Below are 20011 nucleotides of genomic sequence, written 5' to 3' on the forward strand. Positions count from 1 at the left end.
GACAAACTATTGAATATTATTTCTAAAACTACCCAAGTATTTGGACCACCAGCTGCAACTTAACATCTTTACTGCATTGAGGCACAGCCTGCTGACTATAGAGAGGAAGCGCTAGTGACTACTTTGCTCCCTGGAGCCATCCTTCATTTTTAAGACTAATAAGAAACCAGCAGTTAACTAATTCAAAAAAATCCAAATTTTTGTTAATCCATAAACACTGGGAAACCTCTCAAGACAGTCTTGGGCACATCACTTAGTCACTTGGCTGTTTGTTGGCCTATCACAACACCCCACGCTATCCTAAGGACTTTCAGTGATTCTGCTGTGATAGTTAAGCATGTGGGAAACAAGGTATAGAAAGAACAAAGGTGGAGATTTATCTTGAGTATCTGTTCACATATGTCTGGAAGATTAGATTGTGACACAGTTACTCATTTGACACCCTAGACAGGAAAAATTTATGAGCAAAGCTGCTGAGTTGACTAATTCAAGTACCTTCTTTTTTTAAAAAATACTGCTGTCTGCTGCCTAGTCACCTTGTTGCTTTGGCTCTGCATAGATATTTGACCTCCTGAATTTCAGTCCCTACCCTTAACTCACGCTTGTCTTTATTCTCTGTAAAACGACTCCATGTAACTCTCTAGACACATACTGAATGTCAGCATCAGGCAAGGCATTCTATTTATCATGACAAAACGTCTACTATAATATCAGTTTTTGATTGAACGAACATTCTGTTGTTGTGGGTATCTGTGGAAGTCACGGGTCTCATGTCTATGTGCACCTTGTGGGCTCCTTTTGTAGTATTTCTCCAAATGCCTGAATCAATTTACAGTAATTATAGCTATCGTGGGACAAAGATTATGTAATCTCCAGACTGGTTTTGCCCTGGGCAACTGACAAGGGTGGCATAGAATGACTCACCTGTTGGGTGGATATGAGAAAGTGAGTGGGAGCTGCCACCATGACATGAGATCATTCTGTGTGGAAAAAAAGCACATGTGCAATGCCAGAAAACCCTAAACCATATCTTCCTATCTTTTTAACAACTTTCAGGGACAATAACTAGAGAGCACTCAGTTGTTAATGGCAGATATGGGGCCGGAACTCAGTCTCTTAACTTCTGATTGCCTACTCCTGAGACCATCCTCTTTGGAAGGCAGTGTATTCTATATAAAAACGAATCCAACAAATGATCACATGTTCAGATTTCATCTTCAAAGTTTATTTACTCTTTCTGATAGAACCTTTTAACTATTGGTGTGTGTGTGTGGTGTGTGTGTGTGTGTGTGTGTGTGTGTGTGCGTGTTTGTGTAAGTTCAGGGATAACTCTGTGAATTTGGTTTTCTCCTTCCACTGAGTGAGTTCTGGGATGTCAACTCAGATCATGAAGTTTGCATTATAAATGCTTTTATCATCCAAACCATGTCTCTAGTGTGACAATTTAATTTTTACCTGCTCCACCAAGACTTGAGTAAAAACAACCATATCGTGTGTGTTGCTTCTGACAACTCCTGGGATAACTGAATTCATGTTTGAGAAGGCCACCTACTAGTTTATGTATAATGCTGTCATTTCTCATAAAGGACAAAGGTTGTTCTTCACTTATACTCCTTAATATTGATTACAAAATATTAAGAATTAAATCTTTGAACTGACCATTTAATACTTTCTAAATTCGTACCTTTAACTATTCTGGCAGAGTAAGGGAGCTAATTTACTAGTGAGAACAGAATCTTGATATTTCAGCCTGAATAGTAATATAAATTGGTTGTTACACTGAAAGAAGCATGTTTATAATGGTACTAAACATGGTAACAATGTTTACTTTTCTTCAATCTCGACAACAGCTCTTAAAATCCTGTAGGTGTAAGTTACATCTCACCACTTGTGTTTTTCTGTTCTCAAACCTGAATTCATTTATCCTGAGTTGCCAGAAGCAACACACAGTACAGTCATTCTTACTCCAGGTTTGCTGGAGCAATTACATTTTAAATTGTCACACTGGAGAGATGCCTCAGTAGATAAAGTCATTTATCACACAGACATAAATATCTTATCTAGGAAAATCGACAAGTAAAAATGCCAGAGCTGTCATTTTTAATTTTCTAATAGCTATATTACTATTTGAATATATAATCAACACAAAATCTCTTGTTATTATTTTTATATTCATACAACATCCCATTGTGCACACCAAATTTTCCATGACTGAAGCCAAATGAAATTCTATTTAAATACTGGCACAGTATTTAGGAGGAAATATTTTTGAAGTACTTTAATTTTAAGGTAGAAATAAAATTCAAATATAGTTTAAAACTCATTTCTTCAGTTTCACTAACAACATATAGCTAGTAGCTGTGACACCAGATACTGTAGATCTAGAAGGTGAAATTATCAAAAACAAAATTCAAAAATTATTAATCTTTGCTACCAGCAAGAAGTAATATCATTATAATATTTAAAAAGAGATCAGTAAACAAGTATATAAAAGGTCATAGGCTGCGTGTGGTGATGCATGCCTGTAACTTTAGCACTCAGGGAGTTGAGATAGGAGGCTTACTAATTGGAAGGCAACCAAGGATACATAATAAGACAATGTCAAAGGAAATTAAGAGAAAGAAGAGAGAGGGCGGTGGGAAAAGGAGGAAGAAAGGAAGAGAGAGATCAAGAGGAGAGGAGGAAAGTTCATGAGAAGCAAAACATATATTTACAGTTAGGATAATTATCTCTGTTTAGTTTTTCTTACCTTTAAGGTAATATTACCTGTACTACTGGAAGCCTAAGATTAAATGATATCCTTTAGATAGAAGGTTTGTTTGAGTATCTAGTGCACTCCAAGATTTGAAAAATTCAACTGCTACCACTAGTGGCTATAGAAGTTGTGGGGTCTGTGTGCATTTAGGTAAATGAAATCTCTTAGAGAGTAGTAACAATTACTTGTGGGATATAGGGATTTTGGTGTGTTTTATAAATCATGTTGCATTGTAAAATGCATAGCAAAGGAGCTGTAATTATATAGCTCAATGGATTTTTACAAAGAACACATACCTGTGTATTCAACAACAAAAACAGAACATACAGAGAATTCCAAATCCTTGTCATTGTCGAAAAAAGGAAAACTATCACTTTCCTGACATCCAAGTGCTATAGTTTGCAAACTTTCTATAAATGGACTCACAACTTATACTCAGAAGAGTCCAGCTTCTTCCATAAAATTTGCTCACACCACTGTGTGAAGAAGTATTTTTGTCTTTCATTAGGTTATATTCAACTGTATTTCCAAAACTAATACATTCATGTAATAATAAATGGGCTTTTGAGTTGTTTCTAGATTGGGACTATAACAAAGATTGTTGCTATGCTTCAGGTCTTTGTTGATGTATGCTTAGTGAAATTTGAGTTTTTAAACTTGGGCTTGTTAAAAAGTGAGAGGCACTCCTCATGTAATTTCTGCCCAGGTACATTGGATAAGCATAAGGAGCTGGAGGATCTCTTTGCCAAGTTCTTGAATGTAGAAGCAGTGATGATCTTCGGGATGGGATTCGCAACCAACTCAATGAATATCCCTATACTTGTTGGAAAGGTAAGAATTTGTTGACGTGTGTCTTCTGCTGTGTTATGCCTAAGAATTAAACCTTCAGGGAAGTCCTCAGGAAGTGTTCCAGAAAGCCCCTTTTTTCAACACCAAAATCTTTGGATAAATATATCAGCATAGTTTAGCAAATCATTATGATGATCCTGGTTATTGAGTTGCTGAACTAAATGTGGATCAAATGTCATCTTCAACAGTAACTTAGAAAAGTTGTAGTTTTAAGGACTTTTCATCTACATTTGTCTACTTACTAAGCACTACTTTAGACCAAAATTTTTTCCTATGTCATTCGTTCATTCATTCATTTGGTTGACTAATTGTTGAGATATTACATGTCATGGTATAAAGCCACACATGGGATATAAAAGGATGAACAAGACCTCTGCTTTATAAATTTAAGTGTTCAAATTATAGTAGATAAATAATACACTGAGTAAAATTGGACGGACACTACAGGAAAAAGAGCTGCCAGCTCTTTTTGAGATAGCATGCAATGTCTGTACTGGAAATATAAGAACAGAACATTGATATGTTAGCACATTCTTTCTTGAAACAATAAAGGGTCTGCATGGGCAATGTACAGAGAGAGGAAGAACTAGAATGCAGAATCATAAATAAGAACAGATCAACAATGAAAGTACATGCCAAATCACCAAGAACTTTATATTGCAAATCATGCCAGAATGTTTAAGGATGCCCCTGAGAAAGAAATGAGAATTTGGCTACCCCATTTTAAATAATCAAGTGTGATAATAAGAATTATGCTTTTTAAAGAATGTAATGACAACTAAGTATGATATATGATCTTAAATTGAGTTCTGTGAAAGTTAATCGAAAAGATGGTTATAACATCTTTAAAAGTATTAGAACAGTTGGGGAAATGTCTATTTTAGTGACGTATTAGATGTTTATATATAATACATGTAGCATTTAACATAAAAATATGGAACTTAGTGGCAGTAACAACTGCTTTATTTATAGTAATTACACAGCTAAAAAACATAGATGCAAGGTATCATGAGGTTTACAATATTTCTGAAATGTTTCAAAGGAAAACTTGCAAATAGACACATATTCTTCAGCATGGAGATAAGAAAATTTTGCTGACTTTAGCCTCAAAAACCTAAAACATGTTGTATGTGAAATTACCAAAATACAAGGAGGAAACTTGTATTAAGACAGTCATAATTTCTCCTCAGTTTGGGTACCCTTGGACAGCTCTATAATGTATGCATTTTAAATTTTTAAAGAAAAATAAATTTACATAATGGGTGAGAAGTAGTATTTTCCATCCACTTCACACTGACTTTCCATGTACACTTTTCCAAAGTCAAAGTTTTTAACTATAAAACACAGATGTGTCTGTCTCCTTGGGCTGTTAACACAGGCAGAATGAGAACACAAGGTTAGATTTTGAAATGCCTTACTATGGAAATCCCCAAGCTGCCAGGAGGACTAGTGAGAACCTTCCAAATAATCTAGCACAGAATCAGGTACCAAACTAGTCTACAGTCCTCTGCAAAATATCAGACTTCCAGTCAAAGCTCAATCCTTCAGACTCTAACATGATATTTCTGTTGAAAAGTATTTGTAAAATCCCACTAAAGATGCAATGTCCTATGAACAGCTGCTATCTCCATGAGACAGCTGAAAGATTAGATTTTATCCATATAAATACCAGCTGAAATTCAACCTTTTCAAACTAAACAGCATTCAGACTTAATATAGGTTTTTGGAGTCTTCTAGCTTCCATATGTTGCCTTTCCTTTCATTATCTTGTGGTTTGTGTTTGTTTTCTGCCTAGGGATGCCTCATTTTAAGTGATGAGTTCAACCACACATCTATCATCCTGGGGGCTCGACTCTCAGGTGCAACAATAAGACCCTTCAAACACAACAGTGAGTATATGTGCGTATATGTGCATTTATCCAATATTCAGTTGCTTGCTGCCAGACACAGGTCAAGATTATTCATGAGATTTTGTCCTTGCTTTTCAAATTGCTAACTTATCCTAATGAAAGACAAGTATGCTTATATTCACTGCTGGCTTGTTAACCTCTGGTGACCTGAAACAAATGGCTGAAGTGCATTAAAAGTCCAGATTGCTAAGTGTTACCAAAACCCATTAATGTCACTGCTAGAAGTCATGTGATGTGGCCTCTGACAATGTGATTGATATCTTAGGACACCATTTAATTATCAGATGAGTCGTAATTCTCCTCTTCTTGTAACCTTGTCTTGGAAAAGCTCAAATATTTTTAAATTTTGAGCTATGTGTAAGTAAAAAGTTAGCTTTCTTCTTGGTATACTGTTGGATTTCCCTATCCCTACATACAAACACTCATATCTCTATCCTCCAGATGTTTTTAACTATATTGGAATATGTCCCTCCAGAGGCTGGAGAGATGTCTCTGTGGTTTAGAACACTTGTTTCTCTTGTAGAGAACCCAGGTTCAATTCCCAGATCACACATGGTAGCTTACAACCATCTGTAACTCCAGTGATGTGCAATCAGATGTCCTCTCTGACTACTGTGGGCACCAGGCACACATGGTACACATACATACATGCAGACAAAATATTCATAGACATACAACAAAATAACAGATAGATCTCAAAAGATTTTTAATGCCCTTCCAGGCTCTGTTATGTTGTTGAATGGTGGAAATGGTGCAGAGGGCTATTCCTTTATTCCTTGTGGGTCAGAACAGACACCATTGGAAGTCTCAGGAAAACAACTTAAAAGAAATAGGTCATGGCTGGTAACACCTGTGTCCTCTGGTCCAAATGTGCCCCTGATTTGTACCACTTTCTGTAAATCCTTCCATATTTCTTACATTCAATGTCTTTATTTGTAAAGATAAGGAAGACATTGACATTTATGACCTTTTAAAGCTCTACTTCTGGCACATTAGCATCAGAGGCTCCACTTCATTTTGTGTTCATGCTCCTGCAACCACACACACACACACACATACACACACACACACATACACACACACACACATCAGCACACTAGCACACCAGCCCACTTCCTTTTATTTCTTAACACCTTTCTCACTTTCTTTCCATTCCTCTCAACTTTCCTTGTTTTTACTCCTCAGTACACCCTTTCCTTCAAAGAATTCACAAAAGGTAAAGGAAAAGAAGACTGACAATAAGCAAGGAGGAGTATCCTGGTTCTTTGCTGCCTTCCTTGGAATAATCTCAAGCTAAAGAACAGTTGTCTCATGACTGAGGGAAGAAAATTCATGAGTGTTCTCAAGTGAACCCACTGAATCCCTTTTCTAACTAGTGGGGGATTCAATGAAACCCTGCTCTCACTGAAGAAGGGCATGGGGTAGGAGTAGGTAATATGTTTATCTAAGTTGTTCTATTGCCAGTAAAGACTCAGGAGTCAAATATTGGGGTGAAAATCTAATAGATCAAAGAAGCAATGGAGAAGCAACCAGCTGGCCTTCTATTCACACTTCCCAGATCGAAGAGAGCATGAAATCTCTAAGTCTCTCCCTACTCCTTCCTGTGTGTCTCCTGTATTCATATTCCTGGATTCTCTATGGCTAATTCCAGTCAGCTAGTCACTGACTCCACCCCCTGATTCAAGGTTAACACAGTCTCTGAGTATCAAACACCCCACAACAGGTGGGGATTAATACGCATTGGAGAACTACTTTCAGCATCTGTGCACAGATTGCTATGATGGGGTGAGGACCAGGGCCAGGCACTCCAGAAGAATAAGACCATAGACATGTGGCTCAACTCTGATATATAGTTCAGTGTAATTAAAATATGTTGCCCTCATTTCTTTAATTTGCAGCAAATATTAGACTTTTCATTTTAACATTTGATAAGACAAATCCCTTCAGTTAAGTTGATTTGCCATCTACTATTACATCCAGTTTCAAATTACATTGGTAGTACTAAGAATTCATGTTCGAAATACGCATCTTTTAGGGATTTAAGAAGTATGTTTGGGCTGGGTAAAATGATTCCTTCCAGGAATCCTAGCACTCAGGAGGCTCAGTTAAGAGGATTTTGAATTCAAAGCCAGGCTTGTATTCACGATGAAGCTCTGCTGATACAAGGATGAAGTGAAAAAAGAAAAAGAAACAGTAATGTTTTATATAAGTGGCCAGGCAATTCCCTTAGTGTTAGCACAAATATGTTATATGATTTGAATCTTTAGCATGACAGATGACTGGTGGTAGAAGCTTATACCTGGAAATGAATAAACCATGTACATATGGATTACACAATAACCTAACTTCTAAAATATACAGAGCTGGGTTGTAATTTATTTGGAACAAGTGATCTGGGTCATTGTCAAGATTGATTTCTTACTTCTTCATCCCATTCTACTAAACTGTTTGTGGCCCAACTGTAAAATACAGACATCTAGGGATCATCCATGTCAGATTAATGATTTTTCCTACCTCCAGACCAACTTAAATACAAATCTTTGGATTGAAACTAATGCATTGTATGTCTATAATGCACAATGAGAGATAGAAGACCTAAGTCTTATTATAGATTTTTGTATTAGTTATTTTATTATAATTTCATATCTATATATAATGGCCTCTAGTTACTCTCACCCCATCACATCTTACCTCCCTCTCATTCCTGTCACCTCCTTCCTCCTCACAAATCCCTTTACAACATTCATGTCTTTTGTTTTGTTTTGTCACCTAGGTAGTGTGAGAAATATCTAAGCAAAGCAATATAAAATAACCTTTTAGATTGGTCTGACCACAGACTGCTTAGTGATTATTCAGGACCCACAGTATTTTACCCTAAAACAAGCAACACAAACCACACTACATAAGCAACCATTTAGTATTTTCATTCAGATTCTATTTACAGAATAACAGTGTCAGGGAAACTACACTCAGAACAGAAAATAGTCACTACATCAGGAAGAAGTTACACAATGCTTGGACAGCTGAAAAACACCAACACCATTAGTGATGGGTGCATAAACATTTTATCTTCAATGTGATATTTGAAGATTCTCCATCATTTACATAGGATACAGAACCAAAAATCTCAAATTAGAGATGCTTGATAAAAGCCAAGGAATTGTCTTGGCAATATTACAAAATACAAAAACAATTGTAGAAAATAATTTAATATAAAGGATCCTGAAGATTGTGACAAATATGCAATATTACATTCTGAGTGACATGAGATGATGCTATTCCTGGGCCAAATTGTAAAGTCAGAAGATAAACAAATAAACGTATTAGTACTAAGTAAGAGTAATATACCAAGGTGTGTAATTATACTGTCACCTGTGAGGTTACATTTGTAAAGGATTATATACAAAACAAAAAGGAGTATGTAACAAAGAGCATGTGTGGTTCATAAAGCCCAAGATACTATATCTTGTTCCATATAGGATAAGTCAACTGGCCCTGCTATGATCATATAAAGGTATACCTCTACTCTTAGGGAGGATGTAGTGAACTGCTTAGGTGTACAGGAAATGATATATGTAGCTTAGTCTCAATTCAGAAGAAAGAATTATACATAGATAGTAAATGGGTAAAGATAGATAAATAGATGATAGATTAGAGGAAAGATGACAGGTAGATTGATTGATAATAGATATGATGATAGATAGATAGATAGATAGATATGATAGATGATATGTAGGTAGGTAGGTAGATGGACAGATAGATTAATAGAGCAAGTGTGATAATGTATTGAAATATTCATCTGGACCAGGTGAATGAGAGTATCTTACAATTCTCCAAAATTTAAATATGTTCAAATGCATTTCTGTTTTAGTCTTTAACTCTGCTGAGATTATAATTAGTATTAAATTTTAATTATATATTTTACAAAGTTTTTTGAATATTCAGCCCATTGAATAACTTACTCTTCATGCTGCCTTCTTACCCCATAATAATATATGACAAAATTTATATTTATAATAAATATCAGCTATAGTTATTTTGTACCAGAAACTAGCACTTATTATTAAGAATTTACTGTATGTCAGATGTCTAGCTATTTTGATGTTGTCTCTCTATTTATTTGTTCATTTAGTTAGTTCTGAATAAAACATAATAAGATAGAAACTAATTAATAGATGAAAAGACTAAAGTTGAAAGGTATTTAAGAAACTCTCCCAAGATAATCTAGAAAAGATCAACTCAAAAAAAGTGTGTGTAAATATGCCATAGGTACACCTGTTACTTTGTATGCTAATTTAACTTAAAAATTATTCTACAAAGAAGTAGTGGACTCTGGAACTCTCTGGAAAAAAGCTGCCATTCCCAACTCATTAGGACTCTGCAATTGGGTCATCATCTACTACCTCCGAGTCCACAGACATTCATTATGAATGAGCTGCTATTGCTGAGTTTTCTATAGAAGGCAAAATAATTCTCCTGAAACATACCACTGCCCTGGTCTCCAAATCCTGTGAGTGCCTCATTACCCTAAAATAAAGTTAAAGTTACAGAGAGAATTGTGTGGGCCAGTCAATTAACTCTGAAATAAAGCCTCTATCAAGATCCAGTGTAATAATATGGTTATTATATGCAGAAAATGAAGCAAAATGAGGATTGTCAGAGAAATGCAATATGAGAAAGATTGCAATTGCCATTTTTAGTTTTGAAGATGGAAAAGGACCACATTCTAAGAAAGGCAGGGCCTAGAAGCAAGAAAATCTGAGAAAGCACAGGCAGCTCTAACACTTTCAGAAACATGGCCCATCTTTCCAAAGCTGTGAATTAGCCCAGGCAGACCCATTGCAACTTCTGATGTCCAAATTTGTAGAACCCCCAGTTTGTCTTGTTTTAATCAATAATTTGGGCTCTTTTCTTGCAGCAGCAGTAAGAACCAAATGCAAGCCTTCACTCTCTCTCATGCAGCTTTATGTCATAGTCACATCATGAAAGTGGCATCTTTGGGAGCAGAGCTATATCCAGGGTCCTCTACTCTTTTGAGAGGTAAAAGAAGGGAGAAAGTGTCTGGAAGGAGAAAGAAATAGATGGGGCAACAATACATATGATATTCATTTCTGCTGGCCCTACTTGCAGCTTTGTGATACTGAGGATAATACTAAATGTGTCTGCACCCAATACCATGATACTTTACTCCTGAAAACTCATCCACAGATTAGAGTGACATAATACAGGGTTATTTAAGGTTCTGTAGAAGATGCCAAATTTGCTTCTCTGACAGATGCAACCACACTAGATAAAAAAGCTCATAACCTTAAGAACCGGTTCTTAAGGATGACACCCATACTGGGCCATTCCAAACACTGAGATTATGATATTTCATGAAACCCAAAATTTGTTTTCCCCTATTGACTCTTTTCTGTCCCAAGTTCTCTTTATACCTCTCCCACTTGCATTACTGACTTTCCCCATTGCTGTGACAAAATGATTGGCCAAAGCAGCTTAAGGAAAGGAAGGATGCGTTGACTCAGAGTTTTAGGGTGTAGCATGTCATGGAAGTCACAGCAGTAGGAGCATGAGGCAAGTAGTCATATTGCACCCACATTCAAAAAGCAGAAAGAAATGACTCCTAGCACTCAGGTTGCTTCCTTCTTTGCATTCCCTCAGGAACCCCATCACATAAAATGGTGTCATCCATATTCAGGACTGGTCATCATCCATATTCACAATAGGTCACCAACCCTCTTAAGTTAAACCCCTCTGGAAATGCCCTTCAAAGACATGCCAAGACATTTGTCTTCAAGATGGTTCTAAGTCCTATTAAGTGTCAGTCAATATGAACCATCACAACATTCCTTGAATGGCTGAGAACAGATTATCTTCTGATGTAGCAACATTGTATTGTTTGTAATAGGGTACCTACAAACAAATCAGTATTCTTGGCTCTTGAGTTCTGTATAGGGGAAAAACAGAAAAGCTACTCAGAGCATCATAACAAATAGCAAAACAAATTTCCAATCCTGTATCAACAGGTCCAGCTACTAACTAAAACCTAGTCCTTTATTACCCTCCTTATCTTCAACAGTCACAAAAGGAACTGAGCACATTAAGCAGAAAGAAAGCTCTGAAAGGAAAGAAATCAGAATCTTCAAAGGATTCTTCCTAGAGACAAAAAAGACTAAGAAGCTAATTTTTAGCAATGCTCAGTTCAAACCTGGGACCAGAAGTTTTATAGCTGCAAGCTAGTAGTAGTTCCTGGATAGGAAAATGTGGGAAATAAGTCATATCTTAAATTCAGAAGCACTGGTTCCAGACCTATTAAATCATTTAAATAATTAGTAAGTCAATTCTGCAACAACCATAATACACAGTTCTGTGTCACCCACACGTTACTGAAAACTGACCTCAGAGCGATTGAATAACATACCTGAAGTCACCCATATGTCAAATAGCTGGAGTTGGACTTCAAGTCTGTTGCTTTATCTTGGTTCTTTTCTCCCAGTATCAGACCCTAAGAGAAGGATTCAAGGAAACCTTTCTTATTCAGAAAGTAAGCTGCAGAAGCACGGCCAATGAGAGAGGAACAGAGAGAAGGAGAAAGCAGACCAGGAAAGGGATACCATCAAGCAGCTTACCACAGTGTCCAAAACTTCATTCCTAATGGAAAACTATGGCTGCGAGCATTACCTGAGGGATGAGGGACCCAGGGAAACCTATATAAACACCAATTCCTTTTTGTGGTTAATTTAAAGTAACTACTTTTCCAGATCAAATATGGTTCTGCAGACAAAAAGCGGGGCCTTTTGTGGGGAGCAAAGAATTAACTGTGTTTGTGAAGAGAGAGGAGCTGAAGGGATATAGCTAGGACATTTACATATTTTTTGCATTCAATATGACTCTTAACCAAGAAGCTGCTGCCACAGCATGTGTAGGACTCAGAAATCTGTGACACATCTTGAAAAAGTCATCTGATACCATGGCTATTGCATTAGCAGTTGCCATCTCCCCTCAGTTTAGCCTTGATGTTCTCACCTGCTATGTATTGTCTCAGGGTTTCTGTTGCTGTGAAGAGACACCATAACCGTGGCAACTCTCACAAGTGGAAACATTTAATTGGGGTGTTTCATTTACAGTTCAAAGGTTCAGTTCATTATCATCACAGTGGGACATGGCAGCATGCAGGGAGACATGGTGCTGGAGAAATAGCTGAGAGTCCTACATTTTGCAGGCAACAGGAAGTGTACTATCTCACTGGACATGGCTTGAGCATATATGAGACCTCAAAGCCTGCCTCCACAGTGACACATCTCCAATAAACCACACCTACTCCAACAAGGTCACACCTCCTAATAGTGCCACTCCATTTGGGAGCCAATTTCTTTCAAATTAACACATGTAAAAAGACTCTCCTTGTGTTTTCTACTAAAGGAAATAAAACAGCCTATTCCTAGGGTGGTTCACTACATACCATAAAAAAGATTCTCCAGCTATCCAGTTTAAGTAGAGGAGCCAGCTCCAACCAGGGGCCAGCATGCTTTTTCTCCATTAATTCTAGAGCACTTTTATTGTTTTTGATTAGCATATATTAATAATATACAATAATGTGTTTTATTTCAGCCTAATGAATCCCCTTTCTACTTTTACACCATTGGTAATCAGTAAATTTCATTAGAATTGCCTGCAGAAGCATGGGTGGAAAGTTATTTATAGGATCATAAACAACTAACCACTAAAGAAAATGTCTCTCCCTTCACCTGCAGCCATTAACCTCCTACAAATACTCAGTGAGTAGTGAGGCCTCCTTAGACCCTTTAAAAAGCCCTCTCTGAGGATTCTAGAGCATTTTGAAGAAATGTGCCAACTAGGGGTTTCACAAACTTCATTAGAATCCTTCTTCTATGGAAGGCACCATTCAATCATTTGTGGTTTACATATTTATTTTTCAATCTTAAAACACTCATTTTTATTTTTAATATTTCTATGTATTCTTTGACAATATTCTTTATCCTATTAACTCCCTCCCCTACTTCTCCAATATCAACCCACTATTCCATTCCCACCCAACTTTGTATCATCATTTTTTAAAACCCATCAAATTTGTGCTGTCAATCTACCTTTAGGTATGTGGACATTTGTTGGAGCACAGTCATACTACCAGAAGACATGCCATTAAAGAGAATTAAGTCTTCCTTTCTCGGCCGCTATCAAATTTCAACAGCTCCTTAGCTAAGGATGGAATTCTTCTGTGTCCACATCTCCTCTCCATTCTGAGATTTTGTCTATCTTGATTTTTCACAAATCTTGTGCATGTTGTCACAACTTCTTAGAACTCATATATGGAACTGCCTTGTCATATCTAGAAGATACTATTTCCTTGTAATTATCCACCACCCTTGGCTCTTACAATCTTTCTGCCTGCCTCTTCCCACAATGATCCCTGAGCCTTAGATGGGAGGTATGATATAGATGTCCAGTTTAGGGCTGAGCATTCCAAAGTCTCTCATTCGCAGCACGTTGGCCAGTCATGGGTTTCTGTGTTGAGTATCACCTACTACAGAAAGAAGCTTCTTTGATGAAATTTGGGAGAAGCACTAATCTGTGGGAGTACAACAAGCCACTAGTCATTATTTTACTACTACATCCACTTAGCAGAGTAATAGTAGGTTTTTTTTTTGTTTTTGTTTTGTTTTTGGAACCTAGGACTTGTCTAGCCACAGGTTTTTTTACTTCAAAAATAGTGCCAGAAATAGGTTCCATCTTATATAAAAGGCCTTAAATACAACCATAAAATAGTTTGTTGTGCCCATGACATTCATGCCAAAACTGCACAGTGATCATATCAGGCTGACATTTACTGGAGCTTTTAGAGTTCACAGCTGGACAAGACTGATGATTACTTTTCTCCTCCATACCTTTTAGCACTATGAAAATAGGGATGAAGCTTCCAGGCTAGAACCAGCTTGCTCTCTCCAGGTTCTATGACTCAAATATGTAGTATCTTCATTAATAGATTCTTACCATCAAGTTATGGAAGATAATAAAAAATGGCAATAGCCTGTAGTATTTGGGATTCTATGGGATCTTACTTGCCAACAACTCATCCATACATGACACTGGGGTTTCTATTTGTCAGTCTGTGATATCTAGCAAAGGTGTTGCTGCCCCATTACAATTAATTTCATTTAAACTCTTTCTACATATACTTGTATTTTGGGAAGCTTTGACATGGCATACTCTCATGAGTTTTTCAGAAGGTCATTAGTGTTAACTATCCCTCCCTGTATTCCCTCTTCTACCCTACCCCATCACTCCTATTTAATACTTCCTGTTGAATTATTTCCCTTTATACAGAAACAAATTTTAGAACAAGTATTATGTTATATCACTGAATTAAAGTATCTTCAAGTTTATTTTAATTGAACTAACTTTTATTAGGGTGGCATTAAAGCCACACATCATGTCTCATTTATGCACCAAAAAAAATAGAAAAGTCAGTGTTCTTTAAAAATAACTTCTTGTTCATTGCCTCTTTGTCCATTCGTAGACTAACAGCCTGCAGTAGATAAACAGAGAGGCTGTCTCCTCCACTCCCAGGGGTTCTTTCAATGGTCAGCCTAAATAAAGTAAAAACAAACTAGCCATACAGGTGAGGATTTGTGAGCCCTGAGAATTTGAAGCAGAAAAGTTGCTGTTTTTGTCTCTTGGCTGCCATATCATGGTGAGTGATGTGGCATCAACTGGAAACATTCAAAAGAGAAGAGACTCTGAAACCAAGACAAAAAATACACTTTACTAAGGAAACCTTAGCTCCAGACAAAATGCCACTGTCCTCTCTGGCAACTCTAATCTAGATCTTTTCCACCTCATGGTCCATGTTGTTTATCCATAAAAATAAATATGAGTCAATCATCCAAAACTGATGTAATACTAATACTGTATACTTAGACTAAGACCAGGAATGGTCTCTGCCCTCTATGAGCTCTAACAACAATTTAGGTAATAAGTGCTTCAAAGTATAGTAGATCAGGTATGTATCATTGTCCAGTCTAAGTGAGGTGTGGGTGATGAGTGGATGCCTACCAGACAGACAAAAGACAAAAACTATAGGAGAGCAACAGGATGCCTGTTGAGGACCACAGAGAATTGGTCTTGGGGAAATTTCAGAGACTAGTTCATGAAGGACTTTCTAAGACTTTATTAGTTTATTATAACAAAAAAGGTTTTAAAAACCTCAGCAGCATACAGTGACTAGCACTTACTTGTCATTTAACTTCATGGTTGAACTCAGATAACTTCTCTACCTGTCTCTCATCTTTCCCTGGAGATAACCAAGGATCAGTGGGATTTCTTGAGCAAAAAGTATATAGTACAAATATAGCAAATCTACACAAATGTGTGCATTAGCCTCTCTAATTTTTCCCTCACTTTGGCTTTAAAAGTTAAAATTTAAATAACACATAAAAAAAGCAAATAGTCGAGTGGATTCCTAAGTCCTTCCAAATGGCCTCTTAGCCCAAGCTCAACCATCTTCTATTTTCACTATTTATGATTTTTGCATTAAAAGCAAACAAGGATGTTCTATCAGACATTAATCTTTCATCCTGGCCCACATCATTTTGGAGTTTGAGAAAGTGGCACAAGGGCTCTCTCATAAGGCAGTAAAAGTTTGTGGTTACAAATATGGAACTTAGTACAGGTTCAAAACCCAGCTCTGCCATTTACAACAATATACCTTAGATCAGTGGTTCTCAAACCTTTGGAGTTGAATAACCATTTCACAGGGGTCACATATCAGCTCTCCTAAATATTATTTATTTACATTACAACTCATAACAGTAGCAAAATTACAGTTACAAAGTGGCAAAAAAATAATTTTATGGTAGGAGGGTGTCACCACAACATGAAAAACTGTAATAAAGGGTTGCAGCATTAGGAAAGTTGAGAACAACTGCCTTAATTTCCCAAATCCTCTGTGCCTCGGTTGCCTGACTCACTACTTGAAGAACCTGTAGTAGTCCTCCACAGTGGTCTTGTGAGAATTAAATGACCTCTGACGAAAAAGAACATCAGAAGGGTATTAGACACAAAAATGGGGTTAAGTAATTGTCAACTACTAGTAACGTGTCCAGTGGCCATAAATATTCTGCACAGGACTGCCAGTTATTTCACAACCCAAACGGTGCTTAAACATCTGACAGTTCAAAATTTAAGCCCCCAAGGATAATGAGACCTCTAGCACCACACCGGTATTCTGTTTGAACCTTAGCAGACTCAGGTCTAAACAACTGGTGAGTGACTGTTAATTTCATCTAGCAGAGTTCAGTCTTTGCCTAGTGACAAAGCTTCAGTTTCACTAGACTCTTGTCTATAGCACAGACTTCCTTCTGTCGAGCAGGCAAAGAAAAGCTTGAAAGAGCCTTGAACTGACTCAGCCAGCTTGTACAGGCAGAGCTACTCATCTTACCAGAGCTAAGCTTTAGTAGAAAACAAGCTCCCAAATCCCCCATGTGTTCTCTGGCTCCATCCTTGCCTTCTCAAAGACCAGGTCTGAGTATAAATCTAAAAGGTATAAAATTAATAAATAACTCTGACACCCTATCAAGAAACAAAAAGAGGAAGACAAACAGAAGCCCTCTCATAACTCAGTTTCTCTTTTCACATTATTTAAAGATGTACAAAGCCTAGAGAAGCTCCTGAGGGAATCTATCATCAACGGCCAGCCTCGCACAGGCCGAGCTTGGAAAAAGATTCTCATCCTGGTGGAGGGCATCTACAGGTATGTGAATAACCAGAGGCATTTGACACTCAGAGGCTCACAGCAAGCCGCCCAATAGAGAAAAGATGACCATTCTGGCTAAAAAGAATAAAGGATGTTTTTATAGATGCTATGGAGGAACATAACAAAGGGTTATCCATGAAGTAGTCAGATCTGGGAAGTCCTGTTTTTTCTACAGCCTAGTGCATCTACTGGAACATTTGGAGACTGATAAGCTGGAGAAGTCTTTCTTAAAAATGTCCTCATTGCTGATCTCTTGCTTCCTTCCAGTGCTCTAGCATTTCAAAGATCTTTTGTGCCTGGGCTACTCAACATCAGGATGTCCCGAGACACATCTGTCACAGATGTTTCAGTGGGTGGCCCCTATCCCCCATGTGGACAATGAGCCCAAGCGCCTATTCCAGTCATATTAACTTAATGATTGGCATCAGAATACAGGGTCCTAACCTCAAGGGCAATCCTTCCTCCAGAGCAGGGACAGTGTTTGCTGACTTCACATTTGGTGATACTCTCAGGATTGTTTTCCTGCCATCTTTAAGCTGAGCAGGAAAGTTATTCCCCTAAGTCATTACCTGAACATAATAAAAGCAATATACAGTAAACCAACAGCCAACATCAAACTAAATGGAGAGAAACTCAATGGAATTCCTCTAAAATCGGGAACAAGACAAGGCTGTCCACTCTCTCCAAATCTCTTCAATATTGTCCTTGAAGTTCTAGCTAGAGCAATAAGACAACAAAAGGAGATCAAGGGGATACAAATAGGAAAAGAAGAAGTCAAGCTTTCACTATTTGCAGATGATATGATAGTTTACATAAGTGACCCGAAAAACTCCGCAAGGGAACTCCTAGAGCTGATAAACACTTTTGGCAAAGTGTCAGGATACAAGGTTAACTCAAAAAAAATCAGTGGCCCTATTATATACAGATGATAAAGTGACTGAGAAAGAAATCAGAGAAGCATCACCCTTTACAATAGCCATAAACACCATCAAATATCTGGGGATAATGTTAACCAAGGAAGTGAAAGACCTGTATATCAAGAACTTTGAGTCTTTAAAGAAAGAAATCAAAGAGGATATCAGAGCAGAACTTTTATATTGCTGGATGTGATTGAATTTGTTTCATTCTCTTTCTAAATCCATTATGACTCAAATGAAAATTGCATCCAAGCATATGTTCTGTTTACACCCTACTCTGTAAGCCAAGGAAACATATTTTTTCAGAGTACCCCTTCTTAAATTGATTCCCAAGCAACTGTTACAGCAAAGGAACCTGGGCTCTATCCCCCTGCAAGCTTTTGATAGATATATGAAAGACAAAAGGAGGAAGTGAGGACCAAGAAAACCCGAAGCAAGAGTATGGCTGCAAAGGAGACATGAGGATAATAGCATGGTGAGTCCTCCTTCTGGGTCTCACCCTCATCTGTAGGAAGAGCAAACATTGCTGCATTTGTTGCTGTTTATTGCTTCCTAACTCGAAACCTCTTCAACTGAAAACAAAGGAGATTATGAAGATACTATCTTCACCAATCATAAGTAAACACCATCTGCCATGAGTCAAAACTGAGTAACAAAGGAAATGTGCCCGATCCCTTCTGCAGGGTGTGGGGGAGGTTGTAGGGAGGTGTGAATTCTCCCAATTTGAAGAAAATATAAAAACCAGAGTCATGTTTTTTAATTTTTAAATGATTAGACTTATGCAGTTGCAAAGATGGCAGTTCATACTACTGCTTTCAACACCTACATCATTATTTACTACGGTCAATTCCAGGAGTGTGCAGTGCTTACGAAGTCTCTAATACAGTGATTTTTGCCCTGTCTTCAATCAGAGCACATTTGGCAGGTGTTAGTGGCCACACATGTAGAAGCATACTATTGACATCTAGTGGGGAGAAGTTGGGAATGCTCCTGAATGTCCTGTAAAGTATAAGGCATTCAGAAGAATCCTGTAGTTATAGCAATAGGGCCAAGGCTGAGAAAACCCTATTCTAGGATAGTTAGCTACTCACTGTCTCTAAACTTGAACTTTTAGGAAATAATCTCATACTAAGCCTGTGCTGCCATAACCTTAATTGCCAAGCTTTCTCCCTATGTGATTTTAGCAGCTGCCAGCCTGGGAGGGATACAAGCAACCCTTATCTAAACACCAGTCATCCAGGCTTGGATTCATAGTAGGATGAATTGACTGAGGAAAGGTAAACTGGGCATCCCTTTAACTAGCACCAAAACAACACAATTTCAAACAAACAGAACTTATCTCCACTAAAGGAAAGTTACATTTTTAAGTGCTTGGATCATGGCTAAAATTAGAGGTTCATCAGTGTTTTACTGACAAATAGTCCCATCAGAAACAACTACAGCAGCCAAACTTACTAGGGGTTAGGCTAAATTTTGTCCTATTCTATGACAGAGAGGGGAGGGATGTAGATGTAGACTTCTGGCCCTAAGCCAACAAGGCACTAAACCACAATTTAACAATGGTAACTCTCAGTTTATTGCTATGTAAGAAACCATTCTAAAGAATAAAAATCTCCTATGATCATTTCTTAGTTTACTTGGTCCTGTGAGTCAGGTCTGCTGTGACACACAGTATTCATTGAGCTCATTCACAAGACTTCGGCAAGTCAAGAATTCAAGTAGAAATAGAATATCCAAAATCACTGCTTTCACACATTTAGCACTGGTTTTAGGGAGATAACTAGGGTGCCTTTTTCTCATTCACATG

General features: G+C 37.5%; 1 protein-coding gene across 1 annotated transcript in view; it reads left to right on the forward strand.

The window, feature by feature from the left end:
• The window catches only part of Sptlc3 (serine palmitoyltransferase long chain base subunit 3), a 121152-nt gene that overhangs the window by 52493 nt on the left and 48648 nt on the right, over window positions 1–20011 (forward strand). Inside the window, exons 5-7 of the mRNA XM_005068695.4 lie at window positions 3462–3586; window positions 5400–5493; window positions 17179–17284. Coding sequence (XP_005068752.1) covers window positions 3462–3586; window positions 5400–5493; window positions 17179–17284 — 325 coding nt within the window. The remainder of the gene's footprint in view (window positions 1–3461; window positions 3587–5399; window positions 5494–17178; window positions 17285–20011) is intronic.

The sequence above is a fragment of the Mesocricetus auratus genome, unplaced genomic scaffold, assembly GCF_017639785.1.
Source record: "Mesocricetus auratus isolate SY011 unplaced genomic scaffold, BCM_Maur_2.0 Super-Scaffold_100004, whole genome shotgun sequence".
NCBI lineage: Eukaryota > Metazoa > Chordata > Mammalia > Rodentia > Cricetidae > Mesocricetus > Mesocricetus auratus.